Raw genomic sequence first — 27,486 nt, forward strand, 5'->3', positions numbered from 1 at the left:
CATTACCTATTCATGAACAGCCACGAGATTTCCATTTAAAACAGGGCTTCCCAGTTGCTATTAAAATTAACAGTATGGGGTGAAGTTGAAAGAATGGCCCCTGTGATGGTTTCACAGAAATGACCCTCCAAAGCCAACCTAGTAGATGGTGCGCTCAGCTGGCTGCTTGTCAATGTGAAGAACTCTGCAATTACATTTTATAATGCCATGTAAATTGGGCCATCGTGTTGCGATACATCAATTAAGCTCTTTGAATAAATTAATCACAAAATTCTATGAGGATGTTTCTTTGCTTTGGGATTAGAAAAAAAAGGGGAAACCAAAACAAAGCAAAACAACCCCCACCTCTTCTTTTTCAGGGATCTATTTTGTGGGTTTGTTTTCCTCTGAAGCTAATTCATGGTTTGAACATCTTCCATGTAAATAAGGAATCAAAAGCTTCACCATTTTGCTTGAAAGGCCTCCGAACACTTCTCATAATTTAACTTAATAGACGAGCAATGTGCCAACTAAACAAAATACCATGTGCATATTGAAACCAAGCTGCAGTTGCAGCTGATGGACTATTTGCTTCATTCTTCCTACTGATTACTTATTCATCTTGCCTCATGGAATGGCTTTGCCGCCAGTTTCAGTGAAAACTATTTGCACTGTGCCAAGTGAAATGGCTATTCTGCTCTCGTCAAAACTCGGTATTTAAGCATGAATGTAGGACCATACTGAGACAAAGAATAAAGCAGGAACAGACTCTTCCAGCCCTGAACTCCATTGGAGTTGAATGGGTTTAACAAAGGCCATGTGCCGAAATCAACTCAGAATTATTGTGTATTTTGACCATGTTGGCTGGAGTGATTCTGGGAGTTGTAGTCCAAAAAAGTAACATTTCCAAACCGTATATTAACTGAATATAAAACATGCACATTTCTTCAAAAATGGGGTATGGTGGGACAATGGGCGATTATGTCTTTCACTGCCAAAAATGAATTTGTGGTACTGGTATGTCTTTCTCTATGGTGGATATTTCTATCTCACAAAATGTCATACCCTACACAAACAAAAAGAGAAAGTGATAGAGAAAAGTTTTTGGTTTTGTTTTGTTTTGTGAAAATTGGCTCTAAAACCTAGATATACATATCCATTCTTTTCTAGCAAGAATCTAGAGGTGTTTGTATGGGTGTTCTGCTTGCTTTGGATATCTGCACATTGTTTTGGATATCTATACATTAAACATATTTGATAAGGAGGCAGGAATAAAACTTTCTGCACTGTAAGTCTTTTACACACAAACACAATTTGCTAATGTCACACAAAGGCCTACTGGGTATAACATCACAAGGTCCTATCACTGTGAATTCACAGAGGCTCACTCTCTGGTCTCTGATTTTGGGTCTGAAATCTCAAGAAAGAATAAGCTACTGATTTGCTAGGAATGCATGGAAAACAAGTGGGTGAAGGAATGGAACATAACATCTTGAAGGAGAGTATAGCTGACATATTGAAACACTGAACAGCATGCTACTTCATTGCGATATTGCATTGCCAGCTCCCCTTGTATGCACCATAGAATACAACAGATCTTTCAAATTGCATAGGCTACAATCCTATTTTTCTAGCAGTATGTCCTGGTGAACTAACTACCAGTAAGTGTAGATAGTACAGAGTAAGACAGACCAATTGTCTGATTAAATATAAGCAGAGGTTGGAAAAGCAATTTGTCCAAGCTCTGAATATAAGGCACTTTCTTATGGCTACAAGTTACTCAACTATCTTTAGATAGAGATCCATTTTACTAAAACCTCGACATCAGTGTTTTGGATAGTGAAGGAGATTTTTTTTTAAAGATTTTGAAGAGATTATGACCTTAATCCTGTACAAGGAAAGGTATTGTAAACTTCCATCAAAGCAGAATTATGGAATGTCTTTCCCCTTCCACTTCTGTAAGGCTCACTGCTGTAACCTCATCACACTAGAGCAGTGGTTCTCAACCTGTGGGTCTCCAGATATATTGGCCTTCAGCTCCCAGAAATCCTAACAGCTGGTAATCTGGCTGGGATTTCTGGAAGGCCAAAACACCTGGGGACCCACAGGTTGAGAACTACTGTACTAAAGTTTGGAACCACTTTAAATCCCCTTTAGGGAGGGGCCTTTAAACAGTTCAGCCAGGCAGATCTTGAGCCTCATCAAACTACAAACCCCAGAATTCTGCAGGAGGCAAAAACCGGATTGAGTGGATAAATGCTCAAGTGTGATGAGGCCTCACTACAGTGCCACCCATTTCCTCATGGCCTTGCCACAGCCTGGTGAAAGTGGACGGATAACTGAGAAAAATCTGGCTATGTGACTGTAGCCAATGCATAATGATAATACCTTGAGGACTCTTAAGGCAAAAGGAGAATTCCAACTTCTTCAACTGACAAAGAGGCATATGCAGGCTTAGTTGGCCTTATACCTGTCATCAACGAAATTTTATCCTGTAACATAACATAAAATTAATGACATACTGCTCACTGTTAACAGAAAATACTAACTGGATTCTTTTCTTTTCAATTCCCTTTGTTCACATTTTATTAATAAATAGCTTTTAAATGTATAAATGCATTTAGTCTTGGCTATACCAATTCAAATTCAGTGGAGGATATTTGGCCAGCTCTAGATGAGTGTTAGCACAGACAACATGTGGTTCTATATAAAGATGTGCATCACTTGACCACAAAGACTAGTTGGGAAATAGGTGAACATTCTCTATTTCTGCAAATCCCAAACTCCACTGCTGGACCGTTCATATTCTGAATATATCAGTGTACCCTGGGCACAATGGCACCTATTCATTCTGTAATGGAAAGGTGGGTGGGTAAGAGATTCCCTACAAAGATTGCCAAAAAAAAAAAGTACCCCAACACCCCTTAATACATGCAAAGTTCCCTCTGGTATTGTGCCTTTGCATCACATTTTAGCCAAATAATAAGCATGAAGATTCAGAAACAATGCGAGCTTTGGAGAAAAGGGTGGTGGCAGCAAAAAGGGAGGTTGGTAAATATAGCAGACCAATTATTCAAACACCCCATTCACAGTTTGTGATTAAAGCCAGACTAAATTAGCAGGTCACCTCCCCACTCCAGTCCTGTCTGTTTACCCTCAGTAATGACAAAATGTAGACAACTGTCTGCTCAGGCCAAGGGAACGTTGGCACAGGCATCCCAGACAAGCAGAATGTTGTGGGAAACAGAGATGAAAGCATCTTGATATAGGAGAAACAATTGTCATGGGAATTGTTGTTTCTCAATGCAACAGCTATAATAAATAGTTGCCATATGCTAAGCACAGATGCCTCTTTGAAAAGCATCTCAGTGACAGTGCAGCCCATGTTCTCCAGTCTACAGTCTTTTATTAAAAGATTGGCTCAGTGCAATGTGAGCCAGCAGCCCAAAGGATAGATATCTTGCATAATTGTGAAAAGGTTTTAGCTGCAGAAAAAGTAAGGGGCAGCTTGGTGCCCGTTTGTGGGGCAATTTGAAACCAAACCCCTCCAGCAAAGGTAAGTTATGTGTAGAAAGAACAACCAGAGCCGGCCCTAGGTATTTTTCAAGTGTAGGCGAACAGAATTTTGGCGCCCCCCCCCCCAAACCAATAACTGAAAAATAAAAGCGTCGGATAAGTGAAAATGTTGGATAATAAGGAGGGATTAAGGAAAAGCCTATTAAACATCAAATTACATTAAGATTTTACAAATTAAGCACCAAAACATCATGTTTTACAACAATTCAACAGAAAAAGCAGTCTCGACTGTGCCCCCGTATGTTTTGCGCCCCAAGCGACCACTTAATTCGCCTCATTGTTGGACCGGCTCTGAGAACAACCCATAGGTCTACTGCTTTTTAGGAAATTCTGAACATCTCTAGGAGAAAACAGCTCTAGCTTACATGGTTTTTGTTTGGTTGAGAGATTTTTTTGTATGGGTTTTAAAAAAAGATGCTTCCTTTTTATCTAGCCATTTTTTCTGGGGACTTTGATTCACATTCAAAATTTGGAGGATCAGTTATTCAAGTGGGGGAATGACAGAAAAGAAAACACAATCAAATCAATGTGTTGTTGAAGGCTTTCATGGCTGGAACCACTGGATTGCTGTGAGCTTTCTGGGCTGTATGACCATGTTTCAGAAGCATTTTCTCCTGACTTTTCACCCACATCTATGGCAGGCATTCTCAGAGGTTGTGATCTCTCAACACGGAAAACTCACAGCAACCAAACAATCAAATCACTTCAAACAGATGTCCATCCAACCTTCCTTTAAAAACCTCTAGAGACGGAGACTCCACCACAATACAAGGTCCACTATCGAACAGCTCTGTCAGGAGTGTGTACCCTTATATTCCAGTGGAATCTCTTTTCCTGCATTTGAATCTATTGCTCCATGTACTACTTCAGAGCAGCAGAAAACAATCCTGCTCCATCTTCAAAGTGACCTCCTTTCAAATATTTAAACATGGCCATCTTAATCTTCTTTTCTCCAGCTAAACGTACCCAGCTCCCTAAGCAATTCCTCATATGGACCTTTGATCATTTTTGTTGCCATTCTCTGAACACATCCAAACTTGTCAATATCTTTCCTGAAATATATATTACCCAGAACTGGATACAGCATTCCAGGTGGGATCAGATCAAAGCAGAATTGCTGTAGCTTCTCTTATCGTGTGTTCTTCCTCATTAATACCCATACTTGGATGTTGATATTGGTAGGTCCCACATATCCTGGTATTTATCTGTGAAATGTTGGGGATGTGATAAAACTTAGATTCACCGCCAAAGGAGGCAGCAGCCACTTTAATGTTAAAATACCATAAGTTTTCTCACTATTGGTCTTTTCACTAAGATATTCTGATATGTTTTCAAGGAACCACAGAAATGACTATGATTTTATGATTCAAGATTTATTAAAATACCTGAATTGTTCTTGTTTTGTTTTTAATTAAAAGTATTCTCAAACAAAACGTTTTTGTGCCCGCAAAAGTTTTTGCAATTCTATATACTGACAGCAGTTGATGCTGTTAATGGCAATTAACTGAGATAGCAGAGAAAGGCTGAGAGGATCACGAGAAATAGTTCCCAGTCCACATCTGTGATTGTTTACTTCACTCACTCTTACATTTGTCCATCTTTGAGGAAAGCCAGGGTTATTTGTCTAGCGTGTAAAATTTACTGTGTGAACAGCTCATAAACAAATGGAGCATTTGAGCAGAATCTTCAGTGTCTTTATCCTTTGTAAAGACCACTGCAATTAATAGGAACTATTGAAGAGTTAATAGTGCCTGTGTGCCACTCCCATTCATTTGAAGGGGGCACACACAGGAGAACATACCAGCGGAGTTCAACATGGCTAGGTTGGTCCATCTGGCAGGGATGTAGTTGAGGGTCCTTTGGTGGATGTTCCCAGGCTGTGGGATTTCTCTTTCGTGGAATGCTAGGCTGCTCTCTCTATACTCTTTCTTTTGTCAGCTAGTGAAAACATTTTCTTTATTTTAATTGGCATTTGATACTTAATAGGTTGCAAGAAAAACTTTTGAAATGTGCTGAATGTTTATCTTTGTTGCCATGTTTAAAATTTTCTAATGGCAACTCAATAAGATCATTTGTTTAATGTGTTTTTGAAGGCTTTCATGGCTGGAATCACTGGGTTGTTGTTCGTTTTCCGGGCTGTATGACCATGTTCCAGAAGCATTCTCTCCTGACATTTCGCCCACATCTATGGCAGGCATCCTCAGAGGTTGTGAGGTATATTGGGAAACTAAGCAAGGGAGGTTTATATATCTGTGGAAGGTCCAGGGTGGGAGAAAGACCTCTTGTCTGTTGGAGGATAGTGTGAATGTTGTCATTAATCACCTTGATTAGCATTAATGGCCTTGCCAGCTTCGTTCCTGCCTTGGGAAATCCGTTGTTCAGAGGTGTTAGCTGCCCCTGATTGATTCATGTCTGAAATTCCTTTGTTTTCAGAGTGGTGTTCCTTATTTACTGTTCTGATTTTAGAGTTTAAATACTTTTGTTCATTTTCTTGGTTTACTCCTTTCTGTTGAAATTGTCCATATGCTTGTGGATTTCAATGGCTTTTCTGCATAGTCTGACATGGTGGTTGTTAGAGTGGTCCAGCATTTCTGTGTTCTCAAATAATATACTGTGTCCAGGTTGGTTCATCAAGTGCTCTGCTATAAGTGACTTTTCTGGCTGATATAGTCTGCAGTGCCTTTCATGTTCCTTGATTTGTGTATGGGCAAGTGCTGCGTTTGATGGTCCCTATGTAGACTTGTCCACAGCTGCATGGTATATGGTAGACTCCTGCAGAGGTGAGAGGATCCCTCTTATCCTTCGCTGAATGTAGCATTTGTTGGATTTTTTTAGTGGTGAATCATCAGGAGAGAATGCTCTGGAACATGATTATACAGCCTGGAAAACCCATTGTTTGTTTAATTGAATTTTAACTTAGTTGGGCTTCCTTGGCAAGATTTGTTCAGAGAGGGTTTGCCTTTGATTTCCTCAGAGGCTGTGAGAATGCAACTTGTCCAAAAGAACCCAATGGGTTTCCACAGCTGAGAGGAGATTTGAATTTTGGTCTCTTGGTCTCCAGAATCATAGTCCAGTGCTCAAACTATTACACCATGCCAACTCTAACTTCCTCTGTCACAGGGTTTTTAATTCTACCATGTTCTAAATTTATTTTAAGTGCTTTGGACCCTATAAATCAAATCAAATCAAATCAAATCAATCAATCAATCAATCAAAGTTGCCCACCCTGCTTCACAAATTCATAGTTATTTTTGATGCGACATATGAACAGAGCGATTTCAGCCCATCCTATCCCCAGAAACTGTGAAAAAAAGAGTGATAATATGAAATAGGTGGATGTGATACAAGAAGTAAAGGAATTCAAACAGCATAGGAATGAACAAGGCAAAATACACACTGAGAATGCACATAACACTTTCACTGCTGTGAAAAGTGCCATAAAGTTCTTTCACAACAAATGGCCTTGAATTTTGCTTCACACGTTGCTTTCTGGGAATGCTTTTCAGGCACAACTGGGCTAAAGAATAACAAAGATGCTGCAGCTTAAACAGAGTCAGGACCACTAAGGGAGACATTAATTAGATTTCTGGTAGAAGCCTATTTTTTCAGGGTAGAAATGACTATAAATTGTGAACACCAGTGTTAGGGATGTGTGGCACTAAGCACATGGCCAGATAAATGTGCAGCTGAGAGCTTTCTGTCATGCAGCTAAACAATTTGTGTGCATTGTTCCAGGTAAGTCTGGAATAATTTAGTGCTGATGGAGTTCACATCAGGATAATGGCAAAGCATCTGTGCAGGAGATGAGTTATGAATAGAGTCCCTACCCCCGTCCCCCCTGCTCTTTGGAATTGACCAGATGGCATTGAATGGCAGATAGTCATTTGTTTTTTTTTAAATAAATTCCCTCAGAGGTTCCATCTACTCCTGTTCTCACCCCTAATCAAGTTTGATTGCTTTTAACAGAAAAAAGCTGTAAAATCTAAGGCTAACTCTCCTCCTCAGCCCAGAATGTGTTATCAGAAATTCTTTTTGCCTCATTTATTTGTTGTCCAGCAGACTTCTGCAATTAAAAAAGTCCCCAATCTGCCTTGCAAATACTTCCACTAAAGGCTTTGGTGTGAAAAGAGGATCAAAGCCACAATGGAGATGATCAATAAAGCATGGATATAGCAGTTGGGTTTTTAATTGTTCTTTTTATTATTTCACAAGCATGTATAATCCAATAGCAAAATAAGGCTTTACACATTAGAAGTCAAATTCTCAGCTTGTGCAAATTGACTTGAGTGCTATATAACACCACAGATTTTAGTGACTTCCTCCATAAGTCAGATTTTGATGTTGTTTATTATTCAAATATTTTAAGTAAAGGTAAAGATAAATGTTTCCCCCTGACATTAAGTCTAGTCATGTCTGACTCTGGGGGTTGATGCTCATCTCCATTTCTAAGCCAAAGAGCCGGCATTGTCCGTAGACACCTCCAAGGTCATGTGGCCAGCATGACTGCATGGAGTGCTGTTACCTTCCCACCAGAATGGTACCTATTAATCTACTCATATTTGCATGTTTTCGAACTGCTAGGTTGGCAGAAGCTAGGGCTAACAGCAGGAGCTCACCCTGCTCCCCAGATTCGAACCACTGACCTTTCGGTCAGCAAGTTCAACAGCTCAGTAGTTTAATCCGTTGCGCCACCAGGGTTAAATATTAATTTAGATGTTGGAATGACTTATTTATTCACACTTGACTTCAGCCAAAGGTTTATTGACCAAAATAAAGGCTACTGACTGACTGACTGAAAAGGATGGGATCAAAAACACCAGCATATTTTACCTTAGTGTCCTTGCAGCTAGCAACAAAACCTTTAAAAGGGCAATTTGGAATAAAACAGTACAAAACCTGTAAAAGCATTGCATCACGGTGTCATGGGAAAGAGGACCTGGCCATCTGGGGAAGCCACACTGAAAAGTTAAATTTCAGCTCCTTTCTTGGTATACAGAATGGGAACAGGTGCTCTCTTGTTATTTGTTTCAGATACCAAAATGCTTCAGGCCAGCTCATTTCATGCTGCTTCTAAAAGGGGATAGGATTCAGCACCTTGGATAGTTTATTTACAGTGTGGGCTAAAATTTAGCACTCCTTTCACATGAGAACTGCCAGGCTCTACTGATTTGGAAAATATTTTTTATATGTTCTAACAATTGTAACTTATAAGAAGGCACAGATAAGCCTTTTGGTTAAGTGGAAAGATCTGTGGATAATACTCTCTCTTTAGTTGCTTTGGAGACAAACTTGTGAAATCTGATGATTTTGAATATTATTAAAATACTGATATATTAAGTAATATTTCAACAACTTTAGTGAATGAACTAGCTGCATAGCTTAACATGAGCTGTATGGCTGCTGAGGTTCTTAGTATAACAATAAGAGGGTCATGGTGAAAATTTGGTTAAAAATACCAGATCCCAAATACTGAAATATGGCTCTTTTTAGGATTGAGAGGGCTAGAAGTATGTGATCCACATAACTGATAAATTCCACCCCCTTCCTTTCCTTGCCATTCCTTTGCAGGGATAAAAGTGAAACCCGAGCAGAAGATGTTTGCGGTGCCACTCGCCCATCGCGGGCTGCGTTGCCAGGGGGACTGGGACACTTCATCAGCTCAGCTAACAGATGGCTAGTGAGCAACAGGCAGCATATGTTCTTCTAAGCGCGGACATCAGCACAGATGGAGGGTGGGCAGGAGCCAGGCCCTGAAACATAACCTGACATTTCCTTCTCACTTGGTGCTGCATTGTTAGTGCTCGCCCAGGAAGATTAGCAGGGAAAAGTGAATAGCATTAGGGGGAATCTGCTCAAGAACCAATTACTAACACTTCAGTGCAGTTTTAGATTTTTTACTTCGCCCGAATGCAACATTGTTAACAACATTCATCTGCACAAAAGGAAATGCAGTGGATTTTAACTACAGGGGCTTAATTTTTTTTTAAATCACAGGCAGGTTTTCCCAAGAACACTAATTAACAGGGATTGCCAAAGCCTAGGTGTCCAAATCACACCAGTTTTTATTGGTTTCTCTCTTTTAAAGGTTGTTTATGTAAATATTTCTTTTTCATGGATAAATATTTTTTAAAAAAAATCACTATGAGAAAAATTAGGATGCAGAAGAAGTAAGGGCTATTCTTTCTTCATGATTCAATTGTTTATTTAGCAATATTTGGAGATGAATGAAACTTGTTTGTGATTTAATGAAACCCAGAGAAAATTCTGAGATCAGCATTATAATTCTGGTTTCAGGGGTTCTGTAACTTTTTAAAGAGGAGACTTACTTAGAGGAGAAGACGTGAACAAACAAATTCCAAATAAATCACACTCAAAACTACATGAGACCAAACACAAAGATACATGCAAGTATCCCTTGATAAAAAGGATCAGGAAAAGCAGATTTCAAGCAGGATGAAAGGCTCTGGAAATGGATCAAACATACAGTATGAGCCCTGTACCCATAGAACGAGTTCCCACATCCAACGAAGTATTCTAGGCCAGGATTTCTTAAATCTTTCCACTGATGACCCCTTTTCACCTGAGATTTTTTTACATGACCCTGGGTATATAGGTATATAAAATAGGTGTAAAAATCAAACATTTAGTGATAACAAACCAGCATTTGCAAGTCTTGCTAAATAGGTTGATTTTCCATTCTATGGTATACAGTTGAAGCATCTTTTGCAGAGTCCTCTGTAAACACTGCAAATTAGATTCGTGTAAATGTCCAAAACAGTCACTAGATGACATTCAGAAAATTTTTACTGTTGTCATTTTTTTGGGGACCCCAATTTTTAGCTAAAGGGACCCTATTTGGGGGTGGGACCCACAGTTTAAGAAACAGCGCTCTAGGCAATTCTATCACATGCTTTTGCTCTAAGTTACTGTACAGTTGAACTAGCAAATTCCTAGGAAGAATACCTCTCTAAAAATGTCTAGGTCTTCCAGCACAACTGTATGATAACTTCCAATGGAAGTTGTTCATTTAATGAGATTTACTATTATCCATAATAGGTTGAGGATTGTATTATCTATGGATGCACAGGTCACATTAATTGTTTGGTTCTTCTGTAAAACACCATGTCAAAAGATGTTAAAAGAATTTATCTCCATTCTAAATTTGCTGGAAAGGAGTGATAAAAATTGTGAAGAAAAATATAACTACTTTTTTGTGTCAAGAGAGACTTGAGAAACTGCAAGTTGCTTCTGGTGTGAGAGAGAATTGGCTGTCTGCATGGACGTTGCCCAGGGGATGCCTGGATGTATAACTATTGTATAATATGCTCGGATGTACAATATAACTACTGTATAATTTTCAAACATTGTTTGTCTTTGGTAAGCTATAATAGGTATGCTGTGCTCTTCTCCTAGTGATACATGGAAGATTTCCACAAGCGCTTCTCTCTAATGCTAATAGATCTCCCATCGGTCTTCTGTGTGTCAGTAGAAGAACAAACCTAAGCCACTTTCACACAGTTTTGTAATGAGCAAATGTGGGGCCGCCATGGGATGAATTAATTGATGACTTAACATAGCAAGACACTTACAGACAGGAGCGTGCATTCGACAAAAGTCAGCAATGTCTGAGTCTGGCACGGAATTGTCATCTCATTGTACTGTAAGTAAATCAAAGCTAAATAGAGTTGACAGTGTTGTGCTGACGTGTGCAACTCAAATGGGATTTCAAGGCAAGGTGTATGTGTGTTAATGGGAAATGAAAACTTGGCCTTCTATAGGCATAGAACAGTACCACACCCAAGCAACCAAGGAGACAAGTAAAATATTTTACTAAAACAACCATCATTTCTATTCATAAAGTCAATAACCCAAAAAGAGAAGGATGGTAAGGGCATGTGTGGAAGATCTCCACTGTCAGAATGGGTTTTGCAGGATTGGAGAGAGAAATTCACACACAGGAGAATATTACATACATTACTTCTTTCCATATAATGCCAGGTTTAACTATGTTTGTACTATATTTATCATTATTTGCCTCAGATATGGACAATGAAAGAAACCTGTAAATGTCAGAGTCTAAAAGAAGAACAGTTTGCTGAAACTGATCAATTAAATTGTTAACACCAGCTCAAAGTTTTTTTCCTCGAGACTCTAAAGCTGAATCACTATGGAGAGCACAACTGTGCCAACCTGATAATAACTCTTCCAATTCGATGGAGACTCCTAAAGAGATGTACTTCCCATTATATATGCAGAGGTACCAAAATATCAAGATTTCTACAATGATTCTTTCCTCTAGTTTTGACAATATGAACCACAGGCAGTGTTCATTGAAAACTCAAGTCAAGGGTCACATTCAGAGTTCATGAAAAATGATCATTTATCATGATAAGAATGAACTATACACCCCCACAGCTGTCTTTCCTCCATCAGTGCAGAGAAGAATTTAGCAGCATTGGCATTCATGCATTATTAATTGTAGCTTGCCTTCTAGATGGAATCTAAACAAACTGAGGGTTAATCTTAGCTGTAGTTCATGTAAAATAACCTATCAGTTATTTATGCAGCATGGGATCCAGGGATTTTTCATTTTTTAAAAATGACGTTGCCAAGTTGTGGTCTAAAGTAAGCCAGTTGGACCTGAAACAGGACATAATTAGGGAAACGTTTTGCTAACCTGGTAGTAGAATCTGTGTGTGGATTTATCTCAACGTTGAACCTGGGACTTTCAGCTGGTGAAACCCAGGGATAGAACTCTCTTTTGATTTTGGCTTGTAAAGGCTGGATCTGTCAGGGGTCGTTGCCTGAGGCCCATGCTCAGTCAGTCCTCTTGATCTTTGCTGCTGCGGAGTTCTAGTCCTGCGTGTGCCCTCTTCTTTTGCCACTGACATAGATGTTACAAGGCAGAAATAGAAAATGTTGGCCATTCCTTCTGACAGTGCAGCTGGACCATCACTTGTGTCCTTCCCCCTCTCATGAGTTACCCATTCTTATCTATTAATATGTAAAACAAGTCAATAACTCACAATACAGCAATATTTCTGCCACCTATCTTAGTGTCATGGGTCCTATTTCTGTGTCAGCATGCTGGCAGTAAAGTAATACCAGGGGGTAGGATTTTCATCCTCTCTCCACTCCCCCTTACTATTTTATAGTTACATTTGCTTTTTTGTTTAGTTTAAAAACTGGAATTGTGCAATTGCTCTAAATTTTTTTAAAAAATAAGGAACAGTAGTAATATAGGAAGACCAGGTTATGAGGAGGTGCAGGAGTACAACCAGTGGATCAAAAATGGCTGAATCAACACAACTGTGTGATTGAAGAAAGATGCAGTCTTGAAGGTGCTCATTCCAGCATGAACCTGCTTTCAGTGATAGTGATAGGTAATGGAACAACAGGTTTGAATGATAAAGTTCTAAAACTGGTATTGTTCTATCAGCAGGATGTAAGTCTGTGTCCTAAGGCAGGGTTAGGTGATCATGGTTGTCAGTGGGCTTTTTCCACTTCAGGCAGAAGCCAATTGAAGTAGCATCTGCGTCTTTTTTTCTCTCCAAAATTTGAGATGAAACAGCATTGTCCACCACCACGCCTGAAGGCAGCATGTTTAAAATGTTTTCCTTTGATTGATTTGTTTCTAAGGAAGGACACAGAAATACTGCAAACTGTTTGTGTTATATTTGGGCAGATCTAAGTTATATTCTTGAATTAAAAGGCTCCATTATGAGGCATCAGTGAGATGCAGTGGTTCAAGCTGTTACGAGTCAGATGCCAGCCAATATAAATAACTCAGTTTATTGCAAAAAACAACACAAAAGAGCCTAAGAAGCAACCAAAAAAGGGCTCAAAACACTTTCTCTTCAGTGTGAAGTAACAATGTCCAAAAAGAACTCGAAAAACCCAAACTCAGGATATAATCTGGATTATCCTGGGAAATAATCCAGATTAAAACAAACTTAGTTGAAAAGGCTGGGAACTCGCTCCACCTGCTGGTTGGAGCTAAACAAACACAGGAAAGCTACCAGCAATTACCCACAGTGACCAATGGCCACACAATGCCCCAAAACGTAGTTAAAGCTAAACCGCGTTGTAAAGGAGAAGTCACAGCCGCCACATCCGGTCCGCGTTGTTAGGAAGAAGTCACAGGCATCGGGTTCCAGTCCAAGTCGTCAGGGAGAAGTCATGGTCATCGAGTTCCAGTCCAAGTCGTCAGGGAGAAGTCATGGTCATCAAGTTCCAGTCCAAGTCGTTAGGGAGAAGTCACAGTCACCGAATTCCAGTCCAAGGTAAACACAAAGAGCCAGAGCGACAGAGGCAAGCCGGCAGCTAATGCATAAAATCAACACAGGACAATCCAGCGCAAACCCACACAATGCCAGCCCCAATTGCCACTAAAAACCCAGATTGACACTTACATCCCAAAGCAGTCTTCCAAACACATCTTCTGAAACAGAGATCCCGAAAGTGCCCAACAAACACCTTGCTAATTGCAAGGCCACTTTAGCAACAAACTTACTTTTATTTACAAGTCCTCCTCAGAGCTTGAGCCAGCTAACGCACCATCCACAGCTGAACCTTGGTGCTGCAAATCCTCATCAGAGCTGGAGCCGCCCAATGCCCCATCTCCAGCTGCTGGCCCTCTACAATCACTCCAGCCAGTCCACCTTCTATCCAAACCCATAACTCCCCAGAATCCATCTGTATTTTCTCTGTGCCATCCCTCAAATGTACCACTGCTTGTGGGTTCCTCAAGAATCTCCCAGATCTCCTGAACCTTAGTCCACTCCATCACTTCACTCCCAGAGTCTGACATCCCATCCTCCTCACTCCCAGCCCATAATCCCCTTCAAAGCCCTCAAAGGTATCATCATCAGTGGACTCGGTAAGTATTTCCTGGATTCTCTTCCTTTGTTGCTCCTCATCAGAGTCTTGCTCATGAGCAGTTTTCCTGCCTCTTCTAATACAACTAGTAGGATCTCTACTCGAAGACTCCGTCACAACACAAGCATTGGACTATGACTATGGAGATTAGGGCTCAATTCCCCCCTCTGCCAAGAAAACTCCTTTCCTGGCATGTGTAAATTACATACCCTCAGCCCCAGAGACCTCTGTGCTAGGGTTGCCCTAAGTAGAAAGTGTCTCTCTCTCAGTCGTATAGTCGTTTCCGACTCTTTATGACCTCATGGACCAGTCCACGCCAGAGCTCTCTGTCGGTCGTCACCGCCCCCAGTTCCTTCAAGGTCAAGTCAGTCACTTCAAGGATACCGTCCATCCATCTCGCCCTTGGTCGGCCTCTCTTCCTTTTTCCTTCCATTTTCCCCAGCATCATGATCTTTTCCAATCTTTCCTGTCTTCTCATGATGTGCCCAAAATACTTCAACTTTGCCTCTAATATCCTTCCCTCCAGTGAGCAGCCGGGCATTATTTCCTCGAGGATGGATTGGTTAGATCTTCTTGCGGTCCAAGGCACTCTCAGGATTTTCCTCCAGCACCAGAGTTCAAAAGCATCTATCTTCTTTCGCTCAGCCTTCCTTATGGTCCAGCTCTCGCAACCATAGGTTACTATGGGGAATACCATTGCTTTAACTATGCGGACCTTCGTTGCCAGTGTTATGTCTCTGCTCTTCACTATTTTGTCAAGATTGGCCATTGCTCTCCTCCCAAGAAGTAAAGGTCTTCTGATTTCCTGGCTGCAGTCTGCATCTGCAGTGATCTTCGTGCCTAGAAATATAAAGTCTGTCACTGCCTCCACATTTTCTCCATCTATTTGCCAGTTATCAATAGATGTAGTTGCCATGATCTTGGTTTTCTTGATGTTTAACTGCAACCCAGCTTTTGCACTTCCTTCTTTCACCTTGTTGATAGAAACACCTTGTAGAAAGTGTCATGAAGGCACAAAATGATAACAATAATTGTGATATTTCACTGGTCAATAGAGAGACTGCACTGCTTATGCAGAAACACACAATTTTTGATGTGGGCACCTGAAAGAACCATTCTTAGATAGCATGGACTAGATACAGAGCTAACTCTGCTCAATGCAGTGCAAAGAGCACACTTTCCTTTGCCTTGAAGTCTTTTACAAGCATTGCAGGTGCCCAGGAACAGCAGGGGCAATAGAGTCGCTCCCTTCACCCCTTCCCTTTACTGTAGTTGTGGAGCTCGGAGACTGAATGCTTTGTAATGAAGGTATATTGTAACAGTTCTCACCAGGTGGCACTTTGTTAGCAACAATTAGATCCTGATTGATCTTTGAAGGGCTAATTCTTACATGTTTGCAAGGGTCCTACAAGGAGCAAGTGTTGAGTGGGAGCACTTTAAGAGTATTAGGTGGAGGAGGGTGGTAAAGAGGGAAAAAAGAATAGAGCCTCAAGACATTTGCAATACAATGACCGTTTCTCCTTTGCACCCCCTTAACAAGCATTAGTTAGCACAGTAATTTGCTCTTACTCCTGTTATTATCCCCTTGGGCTCTAATGGTCACTTTATTAATTAGTTGAAAATTGTATTCTAGGTCAAATGGCAGCTTTGTTCCTCTATTGTTGCAAATTGCTACTGGTAGGCCCCAGTAAGTGGAAGCGCTGCTGCAAAAGGGGAATGATCCTTTCGCTTTTCGAGATAAAGACCCTGGGCCAGCTGCACTTTCCAGGAACCATAGAAAGGAATTCAAAATGTCTAAGCAGAGCCTTTCCCAAGATCGGTTCTTAAGCAGTCACAGTCACTTTGTTGGTACAATTTGCAATCATGGTCCAATCATTTTCAATGACATGGTCCAATCACAAAAGCAGCCATTCCCAGATGCAAAACCTGTCTTCGCTCCTTGGTAACCGTGGGGTTGGATGTGTATGATGACACAAAATTATGTGCCTCTTCAAGGCAATGACAGAAGTCCAGGGCTGGGATTTGCACTTGTTAAGTACTCCTTTATGTCAATTGTGACATGCAGAAGTGAATGCAGCCATTACTACACCTTGATGTCCAACACCATCTTAACAAAATGATGACTATCGACAGAATTAAGTATACTATATTAACATGTCTTTCTTGGGTCCTGTTTCTTGGGTACCAGGAGAGATCAAATTAGAGCATCGCCCCAAACAAGAATTTCTATCTGTCCAGGGACAAATTGAATATTTCAAGAATCTTCCTTTTGCTTTCCTCCCACCCATAGCTATAGCCCTAACAACCTAAAACATTTGACCGTCTGAGGCAAAGGAAAGCGTACCACAGTTAGCCCTTCACATTTGCTGGGATTAGGATCCCCAGACCCCCATGAAAGTAAAAAAACAACAAAAAAAACCAAAAACAAAACCCTAAGAATTAAAAGCAAACCATTTTTTAATACAGAGAACACTTAAGAATCTTTAGATCCTACCGCATAACTATAGTCATCTTCCTCACGGGAAGACCTACAAATAGAGAATATGCTCTCTAGGGATCTCTGGGTTCTTCAGCATGGCCTTTGCTGCAAGTTGACCACAGTCACTGGAGGATCAAAATACGTATTCCAAAACATTTTAATCAAATCTGTGAATAATCAAACTGCAAAAGTCAAATCTGCAAATGTGGAGAGTCTGCTGTAATCACCATTATAATTTCATAACTCAATCTTGTTTCAATTCAGTCTTATTTCCAAAATCGTGTTAAAGCAAGCTCATCCAGAGCAGCCAAGAGCAATGAGCTAGCTTAAGGAGTAAGCTGTGGAACAAACATATTTGTTTTCCAAGAGTATGATATTGAAAAACCTACTGTACCTATTTTGTTTGTAATTTGAGGACTACTTGTATTTGATACTTATAATCACCAACTGGGAAGCTGGAAGTCTTTTTTAAAATCACCTAACATTAGTAGATTTTAGGGTTTTTTCTCTGTGTTTATGATAGTGATTAGGTTTTTTTTACGTTTATGAATTTTGGGCTGTTTTCTTATTATATTATTGTTTTTAATAGGGGACACGGAAAGAGCCTTCTTGAAGACTGAGTAAATACAGTTGGGCGTCCCCTGGGCAATGATTTTTGTAAATGGCTCATCTTTCTAACCCGAAAGCATTGCTTTACACATGCTATGCAATGTTTTTGGCATGAAATAAATAAAATGTCTTTAATTTTTGTGAGTTTTGTAGTTTTTTCTCCCTATGTGTATACACGTATACACACACACACGCACACGCACGCACACACACACACACACACACACACTTTAAAGCATCAAAACATAACATCAAGATCAAAGCATAACTGATATTTAAAAATTATATTGTGCCTAGCCATTCTTTCTACAAAATAAACTAGTTTATTACTTTTAATCATTACTTTTTCATACACAATGAGAACTCCTTATCTTCTTTCCATTCCATGGATAAGTCATCTGGGCCATCTACAAACAGAAATAAGCTATGATAAGGCAAAAATGAAGAAACCATATGGATATATATACAGTATATGTATATATATAGAGAGAGAGAGAGAAAAAAGAAAAGGTCTTGAAAATAATGCATAACTATACAGAACAAGAACGTAACTGTGTGTGTTTCGTACAATAACTTAGAACTAACTTAGAAGAGTGAGCCTCTCCTACCACTGTAAATAACTTGGTAGTGAAAGAATACAGACAAGACCAATTTAATGTATTAAAACTAGACAGCACCAAGGAAACCACAGGCCTAAGTTTGCAAGAATCTCAACAGGGCTGTTGACAGCAGGAAGTTTTAATGGTCTCTCATGTATAGGGTTGCCATAAGTTGAAACCCAGTTGATGATGGCAACTAAAACCCAGTTGATGGCAACAAAAGAGCTGCAGCTACACTGTAGAATCAATGCAGTTTGACATCACTTTAACTGCCATGTTTCAATCCTATGGAATCCTTGGGATTTGTAATTTGGTGAGGCGCCCACACTCTTTAGTGGAGAAGGCTAAAGACCTTGTAAATCTACAACTCTCATGATTTCATACCATTAAGCCATGGCAGTTAGTGTTGTCAATCTGCATTAATTCTACAGTGTAGATGCATTCAAACTTATGTGACTGCAGCAACAATTCTCTAGACTGATTTTTCCATGGGAATGGGCCCTCCATGCTTGCTGTCATATGTGGCAGAACAAAGCTGGAAGCATCAGATGATGGGAACCCTTGGTGCAGATATAGCAGCATTCTCATACCTTAGTTTATGATTAAGCAAGATGCAAATAGAAATGAAGAAAAGGAAATAATGAATCAAGCCATTCTTTTAGAAATATGTCTAAAATTCTAAACAACATCATTTTGGATCTTATAATGAAACAAATACATTCACTTCCTGCTTCTGTTATTTTCTATTCTAGCTATTTACCGAGGTGCAAGCTGGAATCTTTGTCCCCTTGATGGCTGATGTCTTGATCTGTATCCTAAACCTGAGGGGTGGAAAAGAAGTGTTGAGATACCAGAATGACAATCTTCCTTTTTCTAATGATGTGAAAATTATTTTAGTTTATTTCAGTAACATATATTCCATTAAAATAATTCCTGGGTTTATTTTTCCTGTGTATATTTATAGTGTTGAATAAAACATTTACTGAAATATATTTAACTACTCTTCCTTTTGTGGCATAGGTTCCGATTCCTAGTTTTTCCAGGTTTTTTCACCTCTGATCACAAATTTTCTATTGAAGAGGTACTGTCCAGGAACACATCTAAGTAAAGGTTTTTAACCTGACATTAAGTCCAGTTGTGTTCGACTCTGGGGGTTGGTGCTCATCTCCATTTCTAAGCCGAAGAGCCGGCGTTGTCCATAGGCACCTCCAAGGTCATGAGGCCGTCATGACTGCATGGAGCGCCATTACCTTCCTGCCAAAGGGGTATCTATTGATCTATTCACAATTGCATGTTTTTGAACTGCTAGGTTGGCAGAAGCTGGGGCTAACAGCAGGTGCTCACTCTGCTCCCTGGATTTGAACCTGCGACCTTTCGGTTCCCAAGCAGAGCAGCTCAGCACTTTAACACGCTGTGCCACTGGGGGCTCCAAAGAACACACCTACTTTGGATTTAATTGCATGGAGGGGCAAACAAATATGGTGTACTACAGATTACTAATCTGACACTTCCATGCTACACAACTGCCTCTTACTTTTCACAGAAAAAATGCATTAATAGCACCATGGTCTTGGGACTCAGCTGTGTGATCATCTCCAGGTACTTCTATGCCAGCAAGTTGGCACAGAAATGACATCAGGAGGCAGGATTTCCCAGCTCTCCCCCATTCCTTTACCCTGTAATGAAAACAGGAAGTTTTTTTCAAAGTAACTTTGTGAAACTGCAAAGTTCCTTTTAAGAAGAATTAAAAGGTATGAAACTGTGGGAGGAAGGATTTGCCTTACCAACAGGAAATCCAGCCATGGGATTTATGGAACTGTGAAGCATTGTGGTTGTGGAAGTAAGAACAGGTAGGATAACAAGGATGACTGTCGCATTACATTCCTGGAATCAGTGGTTGTGTGAATGCCACAGGATGCAGTAAAGTCCTTTGTCAACTCAGCTCTGCCTGTACAGCTTTTAGCTGGTCATTTTTAGGGGTTGCCTCACTTACAAGGTGAAATAAAGTCCATAGGTGGAGCACTTGAGAGTGTGTGAATTGTGTGTGTTTTATATTGTATTGTTTTAAATGTATTTATTGTATTATGCTAAACTGTTTAATTGCTTTAATTGCTTATGTTTTATCTTTTGTATTGTATATTGGCATTGAATCTTGCCAAACTGTGAGCCGCCCTCAGTCCCTTTGGGTGAGAAGGGAGGCATAGAAATGATGGAAATAAGAAAATAAATAAATAAATGATGATGAGTTTTCTTTTCACAGTGCCTGCTGTGATGCTGAGTAGAGTCTGAAGTCTGCTATATAATGCAGTTTCATAATGCATTTTAACTACATTGAACTGAATTTTATGAGTCTACACTGCCATATAATGCAGTTCAATGCAGTTAAACTGCATTATGGAACTGCATTATATGGCAGTGCAGATGGGGCCTGAAACAAGTTGAATGTGCAGATAGTTAGTTGTTTCTGTCACTTCTTCCAAGTGAATAAGCAGGAGGTACGATGTCCCTCTTTCCAGGAAGGAAACTCAGCATCTTCCCAGAAAACCTCAGGGAGCACAAAAATATTGGTTGTGCTGCCCTTTTCATTCTATACTCTGAAAAAGCTTGGCCAAGTCTGTTGATATAATCCTTCTATATTATGTAAAAATTGGCCATGTGCAAGACTGGGTTAGAAGGTCATTTGTTTAAAATGGAGAATTAAACTTCTGTTTTTCCAGTTGCTAAATGAACACGTGCTCTAAGCCTTGTGTTTACAAGAGGATTAATATAGGGTTGCCAAACTGTGGCGGAGACATGGAGGAAAATTACAGACAATTAAGCGTGATATTTTAATTGTCTCATTGAAACAGGCTTGAAAGACAAAAAGCCTTTCCTGCAATTGTAAGCTCACTTTCAAGTATGTCCAAGAACCATTACAGAGAAATCCTGCACAAAAGCTCAGTCGTACTTTATTAAATTGGGGGTACAAATTAGAATCTAAAACTACAGGCTATCAGCAGCAGGCCACTGAAATTCTTTAAGAATTTGAAAGAAAACAAACACAGAAAGCTTCTGTTCAAACAGGGGCAGTTCACATATATTTGTGAGGAAAGCGTAGAAAATAAGGGAATGTTTTCCATTGGTGTGAGTGCTTACTTCTACCATTATTATAAAATGTTGTTGGAGTGGAACCAAGTTTAATCATATTTAGGGTAGACTTGCTGTCAACACTAGGATTAAAGGCAGTTATAAGTTTTATTGATTTCACTGAGTCTATTCTAAACCTAAGTCCATCTAGGTTCAACCCTTTAAGGAGTTTAAGGCCCCTTCTAAACTGCCATATACAATCCAGATTATCTGTTTTAAACTGGATTATATAGCAGTGTAGATTCATATAACCCAGTTTAAAGCAGATAATGTGGATTATCTGCTTTGATAATCTGGATTATATGGCAGTATAGAAGGGACCCATGTCTTCTCAAAGAGCAATAGGTTTAATTAACTTTTTTTAGTAGCTGAAGGAGACAGTGATCCTCACCTTATCCCAAATTCAGTTTAATGTTAGTAAAGTGAAAGTCCTTGCTATCATAATTCAGCTGGATTGTGACGTTGTGAAAATGGGGAAACCACTTGTAGAAGGATACTGCCTATGTTGTTGTTGTGTTTACTTTTAAATCAATTTCTACCTGAAAATAACCCTATTGTAGAACTTTCTTGGCAAGATTTGTTTAAAGGGGGATTGCCATTGTCTTCCTTAGAGGCTGAGTGAATGTGATGTTTCTAAGGACATCCAATGGGTCTCCATGGCCAAGCAGGGATTCCAACCCAGAGTCATAGTGAAACTGTTACACCAAACTGGCTCCAACAATCGAAACACATTTGAAATTCTCATGCAACCAGTATTGCACCATGAAGTGATTCAGTTGGATATAAATGTATAATTCATGTTTTTCTTAACTTCACCCCATAAAACAACACGATCTTGTAAGAGGTTACTTTTACCTGGATAATGAGATTCAGATGAAGGGCCCCTCCATTGCTTTTCCCTGTTTTGGTGGTGACGAGAGTAAGGATAAGTGTGAGCTCTGCCTCGATTTGGAAAGTGTGAACCTTCCGCTCCTTCTTGTCTCCCTGAAAAAGAATTTCCTTCCCTTGAAATGGCAGTCCAAACAACCACCAAAATTCTCATTTTGCAGTTTCCCAGGAAAATGTGGGACATGCTTTGAGCCAGACATAAAACGTTTGTGTGGAGAAAATCAAGCACACATTTTATGTACACTGTTCTATTTTACACAAACACAGATGTCTATTTTCCTGCATAAAGTTCCAGTAGAGGTTTCCCATGTATCTATGCAGAATGCGTGTTATTTATGACATGGAAGAGTATTCACATCATCTTCCATGTACCCCTTAATCCCAGTTGTATCTGTATCAACACACAGCTTACACAGCAACTATAATTGCACCATGTTCCTTTAAACATCATAACTGGCAAACTTTTGCCCTAAATTATTTCTTTTAACCAGAAATCACTAGATCTTTTGGCAAGCATTGGAGGCCATTTGATTCCTGCAAAGGGGGTAATAAATATTGTCAATATACTGGGCTTGCCAAAGAACTCACATGATACCTACCTGTCATTGAGCTAGTCAGTCGCTGTCTGTTCTGGATGTTTCTGCCTTTTGCTGCACATGCTTTGCAAATAAGAGACATCAGATTCTGGAACTTGGTGAGCCACGATTTCTGTAGACAAGGAGATAATGGGTACAGAGGCAAATTCTTCATCTTGTTGAGACAAGCTGCCTCGACAGCCTTGAAACATTCTACTATTGTTATTATGAAAGGCCATCCTGGTTTCTCTTGGGAGGGAGTTCCAAAGTTTGGGAGCAGCCATCGAAAAGGCCCTCTCCCTCGTTCCTACCACAAGCACTTGAGGTGGAACAGAGAGAAGGCCCTACTCAGATTATCGTAGTTATTTGATAGGGTCGTAAAGACAGGTATGGTTCTTCAAATTCAGCCAATTCACACCAAACTTAATTAAGAATTCAGTCCCAAGTCTGAGTTCCCAAATATGCAGACCAGACAAAACATAGTTTAGACTAGATGTATTTATTGGCTTTTGCTTCCCACTCACTCTATATATGTGTGGAGAAAGTGGAGAATAAATTGTGGTGTGCAGCCATATTGCTTTGCCATGGCTTCATAAACCTTGGTTTGTTTATTACTGTATTATTATTGTTTTGTAATGTTTCATATGATTATGTAGAGGATCATGTCTATAATATGATTTATTATTGCAGTAACAGAAGACACAGCACTGTCCCTCTTTTCTATTTGGCAAGATGGTTTTTCATCTATGGGTGGTGGAGAGATAAGAAAGTCAGATAAATTCCCTTTACTAGCTACGACAAGTAAAAATATATAGTTCACAATCTCACAATCCTGGACCAAGAGATATGTTATAATGTTCGGCACAGACATATAAATGACACCTCTCCCTATCCCCTTCCCTACCCTGTCTTTAAAGTTACTATAGCCCCTCCCCAGGACCGTTTACTAGCTATTGCTGGGTGATGTGCATAGGTAGAACATCATCCATATGTTCCTACAGCTGGATATACAGTAAGAAGCCTCCTTCAGGATCTGCTGGTGAGCCTCTGGAGGTCGCAGCAGATGGTGCCATTGCCATATACTCAGTGATAGGTACACAGGTGAACTCTGCTCTGCCACATTCTACCCCTTGCTCTCCATTGGCCAGTTAATGCTCATGTTAAGGTCTACAGCAGCTTAAAATGTGGACTTTCTTGGGGAGTTTGGTCACTGCATGGTCAACAGAGGATTTTCATTTCCTCTGTAACCAAAAACAGTGTACTACAGAGGTGCAAGTGATTAGCAGGAAGCTAATCAATACCGCATTTTGATTTTTTAAAGCAAAAAAATGAAATGCTTCCTCTCACAACTGTGAATAAACTTATATACTTACATTGCCCTCCAAGAGCTCATGTAAAGTGCAACCTCTATGAGCCTGCTGGTATTTCTGCTGAAAAAGTTTCCCATCAAATACTTGCCAGGGCATCAAACTGTCCACTCTGAAGGGGAAACCACAGGCGCTGTTGGCCGTAAGCAGTATGCACAGGCCCCGGACAAAGAGAGAACCAAGCTGCACAGCTCTTGAGTCAATTTGGGCAAGCTGGTGAGAGTTCAGTAAGAAAGAAGGTAAGCTAGACATTTTGTTTGCACTGAACATGCTTCTGCTACAATACAGCATGGAGAACTTCTTTCTAACGTTTCCATTTTTACAGACATTCTTCTCTTATTCCAGGATTGTAATTTTTGGGAGGAATGTTAGTGAACGACATTACAATAAATAACATAGAACATAAATAACAGTTATTAGTTTCTCAAAACTATTTTCTCTTATTCCTGAAGACTAGAAAATCCTACAATGAACTAATGGAGTGAAACCACAGGAGGGTGTAGCTAGTACACACTATATGACTTTTATATTTTGCATTTGGTGATGGAATGTTTTGTTTGTTCTTCAGAAATCAAATGCAATTACAAATCCGACAGATGTAGCTGTCTTTTCTTGTATATGTTTTCTCTTCCTCTCTGCTGACCAGAAGAAGGACCACTTGTGTATTACTCAATATAACAGCACATGCTAACCCTCTGCCCAGACATAAAAACAGAACAAAGGTTATGTTCCTAACCCTGGGTTATACCAGTCAATGCAACAGCAGTGTTAGAGCCAATAAAACAGGTTTGTTCTGAACAGCAGCTGCTAGAGAAAATGAGTTAGTGTGCTATTGCTTACATCTTGCTTGTGGGGTTCTTGGAGATATCTGGTCAGACAATACAGGAATAAAATCCATGGGTCTAGGTTCTTACACCCAGGACAGTTTATCATATGTTCTGGGCTTGTGGGAAGTATACAAAATTTTGAAGTAAAATATATAATTTGATACAGAAGGTTTTGAATGTTAATATTCAATTGAAATCAGAATAGTTTCTACTTGGATTGACAGATGATCAAATGGAGATGAAACATGAAAGATTAGTGTGATATATGACCACAACAGCAAGATTATTGTATGCAGTGGAAAAATACTGTAAATTCCAATGAAGTATATGAATACTGCTTATAGCTGGAAAGGTTATTTTATATAGTAAGATGTATAACCATAATTAAGAATGTCAGAAGTCAAATGTAAATTCCTTTCTTTTTGTTGTTTGTTCTTACTCACTATGAGTTTTTCCCCATTTCTTTTCTTGTTTCTATATGTATTTTCTTGTTTTCTTGTAATAGAAAGTAATATAATACAGTATTTTAAAAATCAACTGACTGCCTTAAACAATAGAAAACTGATGCATCTTTAGGTGAAATATAGCTGCTGGAAGGTGGTTATATTTGGTGTCCATCACTAAACACTGAGTTAGCACCAGCCACAGGCTGTGGAACATTAAGGCTATTCCCATGCTTCCAGCTTGCCTGAATGTAAAATACCATTTATTTTGAAAACACACTTAATATGGATTCTTAAAAAAGAAAAAAAAGAAAGACTAAAGCTTAAGCTAAGTCCTTCCTGCTTAGTCAAGGCTATGTGTCTGAAAAGAAGGGAGTCTTACCAACTACAGCATCTGTTGGAAGGACAAAACTAGAAGAACCAGTTCTTAAATGCCCTAATGCTTCATAGTAAATATTTAACAGTAAACAAATCAGCAGTTTATATGCTCAGAAAGGTTTATTTGTCATGCTTCATGGACAGATTTGTGTAAAGTGATACTTTGGTTGAACAAAACTCATATTTACTGTAAGCCAAGGCTCTGGATTGAACCTAAACAAAGATCCCAAGATCACTTTACATTTCTGTTTTCCACTGAAAAGAACCCAAAGATCAAAACAGAGCAAGAAACTCACTACAAATAGAGGCTATGTTTATTAATCAAACCCAAACCAGTTAAATTCATCCCCAAAGTTTAAAAGAATTGGTTTTGGGGGCACACCTAGAAAGCAGTTTCCTGCACTCCAGTTTTGTCATGTAATGAAGGAAATCTGAGAGCTATTCCAGGAAAAGATGGGGAAAAGGAGGAAGCCAACACTAGTGACATCAGTTGCCATATGAGCCAGTTAATTGCCATTATGGACTTGAAAACATTCTTTGTAGGTGCGCTATAAGGATCAGACAAATTTTGATATGCACCTTTACCCATAGAGAGAGCCAGGAAAGCACAGAGAATTAGCAATCAGTCTGTAAATTCTCTGATTTAAACATTACCTTTGATCTTTGACCTATATTCACTAAAATCTAGTCACTACATGATGTCTTAGAAAAGTTGCTCTGCAAAATGAAATCAACTCCTTCCTTTCCATGAGGATGGTTCTACACATCCATCTAAACCATGATTAAAGAAAACTGGTTTACTGTGGATCACCTACACAATCTCCCCAAGAACTGGTTCTAGGCTGGGATTGTGACTGCAAAGATCCATTGATTGCAGAATGTTTTCTTCCAGTGGGATGCGTTGATGGTCAGCGGTAGGGGACTAGAGCAAGACAGGACCTGGCAACAAAGCGAGGAAAGTGGATATTCACATGGGAGTGCTATGGTTTCCGGGAGGGGGGGTACCTTTCCGCCAAGGTATGTTACTTTCTTCTCCAAAAAATATTTCAGTGCTAGACCTGTCCTGAGGGGTGTTCTGCATTTTTTTGTCTTGAGTCCAGCAATGCATAGAATATACGGTGATCAGCTGTAGTGGATTCTATAGCTGATTCCAGAATTTCTAGTAAGTTTTCTTAATAGGCTGTTTCTGGCTGGATGCGTGGTGCAGCACATATTGGGGGTATATGTCTTGTGAACACTCAAGACAGATTCAAAGTTCATTGTAATGCCTATTTGAAACTGCCCAGAGATATGAGCATGAGAGTTGGCCCAAGATTTGATACAGTATATTGTTCTGTTTGCTTTGGGCCTTCTTTTTCAATCCTTTTCACCTCTGGATTTAATTTGGATTTTCTTCTGACCAATAATGTTTCCTTGTTAAAAGTTGAATTTTTTAAAAAAATGTATTCTCTTGTTATATGTGTCAAAGTTATGCATATTAAAATCATACATATTGAAGTAGGGGATAGAAACATATTTGTGTGTATGTGTGTAAGAGAGAGAGAAATGTGTATGCATGCATGCATACATGCATGTATGTATGTGTGCATACCAGGCATGGGCAAACTTTGGCCCACCAGGTATTTTGGACTTCAAACTGTTGGGAATTGTGGGAGTTGAAGTCCAAAACATCTGGAGGGACAATATTTGCCCATGCTTGCTGTATACACACACATACAGGCAGTCCCCAAGTTATGAACAAGCTTTATTGCTTTGTGTAGCA

At 39.6% G+C, this 27,486-nt stretch overlaps 1 protein-coding gene across 6 annotated transcripts in view; it reads right to left on the bottom strand.

Moving 5' to 3' along the window:
• Positions 1-16,872: 16,872 nt before the first annotated feature.
• fam120b (family with sequence similarity 120 member B) overlaps positions 16,873-27,486 on the bottom strand; it is a 36,662-nt gene continuing 26,048 nt past the window's right edge. For 2 of the 6 annotated variants that reach the window (XR_010004502.1, XR_010004497.1), the window contains exons 7-10: positions 24,083-24,289; positions 22,734-22,842; positions 18,881-22,230; positions 16,873-17,928 (exon numbers count right to left, since the gene is read on the bottom strand). Coding sequence is in view for 2 of the 6 variants with exons in the window: in XM_008124543.3 (XP_008122750.2) it covers positions 17,916-17,928; positions 18,881-18,941; positions 22,102-22,230; positions 22,734-22,842; positions 24,083-24,289 (519 nt within the window). In the remaining 4 variants the exon portion in view is untranslated. Of the gene's footprint in view, positions 17,929-18,880; positions 22,231-22,733; positions 22,843-24,082; positions 24,290-27,486 lie in introns of those variants that run through there. The other 4 variants (XR_010004503.1, XM_008124543.3, XR_010004507.1 and 1 more) reach the window with 4 other exon arrangements.

Source organism: Anolis carolinensis, chromosome 1 (genome assembly GCF_035594765.1).
Source record: "Anolis carolinensis isolate JA03-04 chromosome 1, rAnoCar3.1.pri, whole genome shotgun sequence".
In the NCBI taxonomy this organism is placed as follows: Eukaryota; Metazoa; Chordata; class Lepidosauria; order Squamata; family Dactyloidae; genus Anolis; species Anolis carolinensis.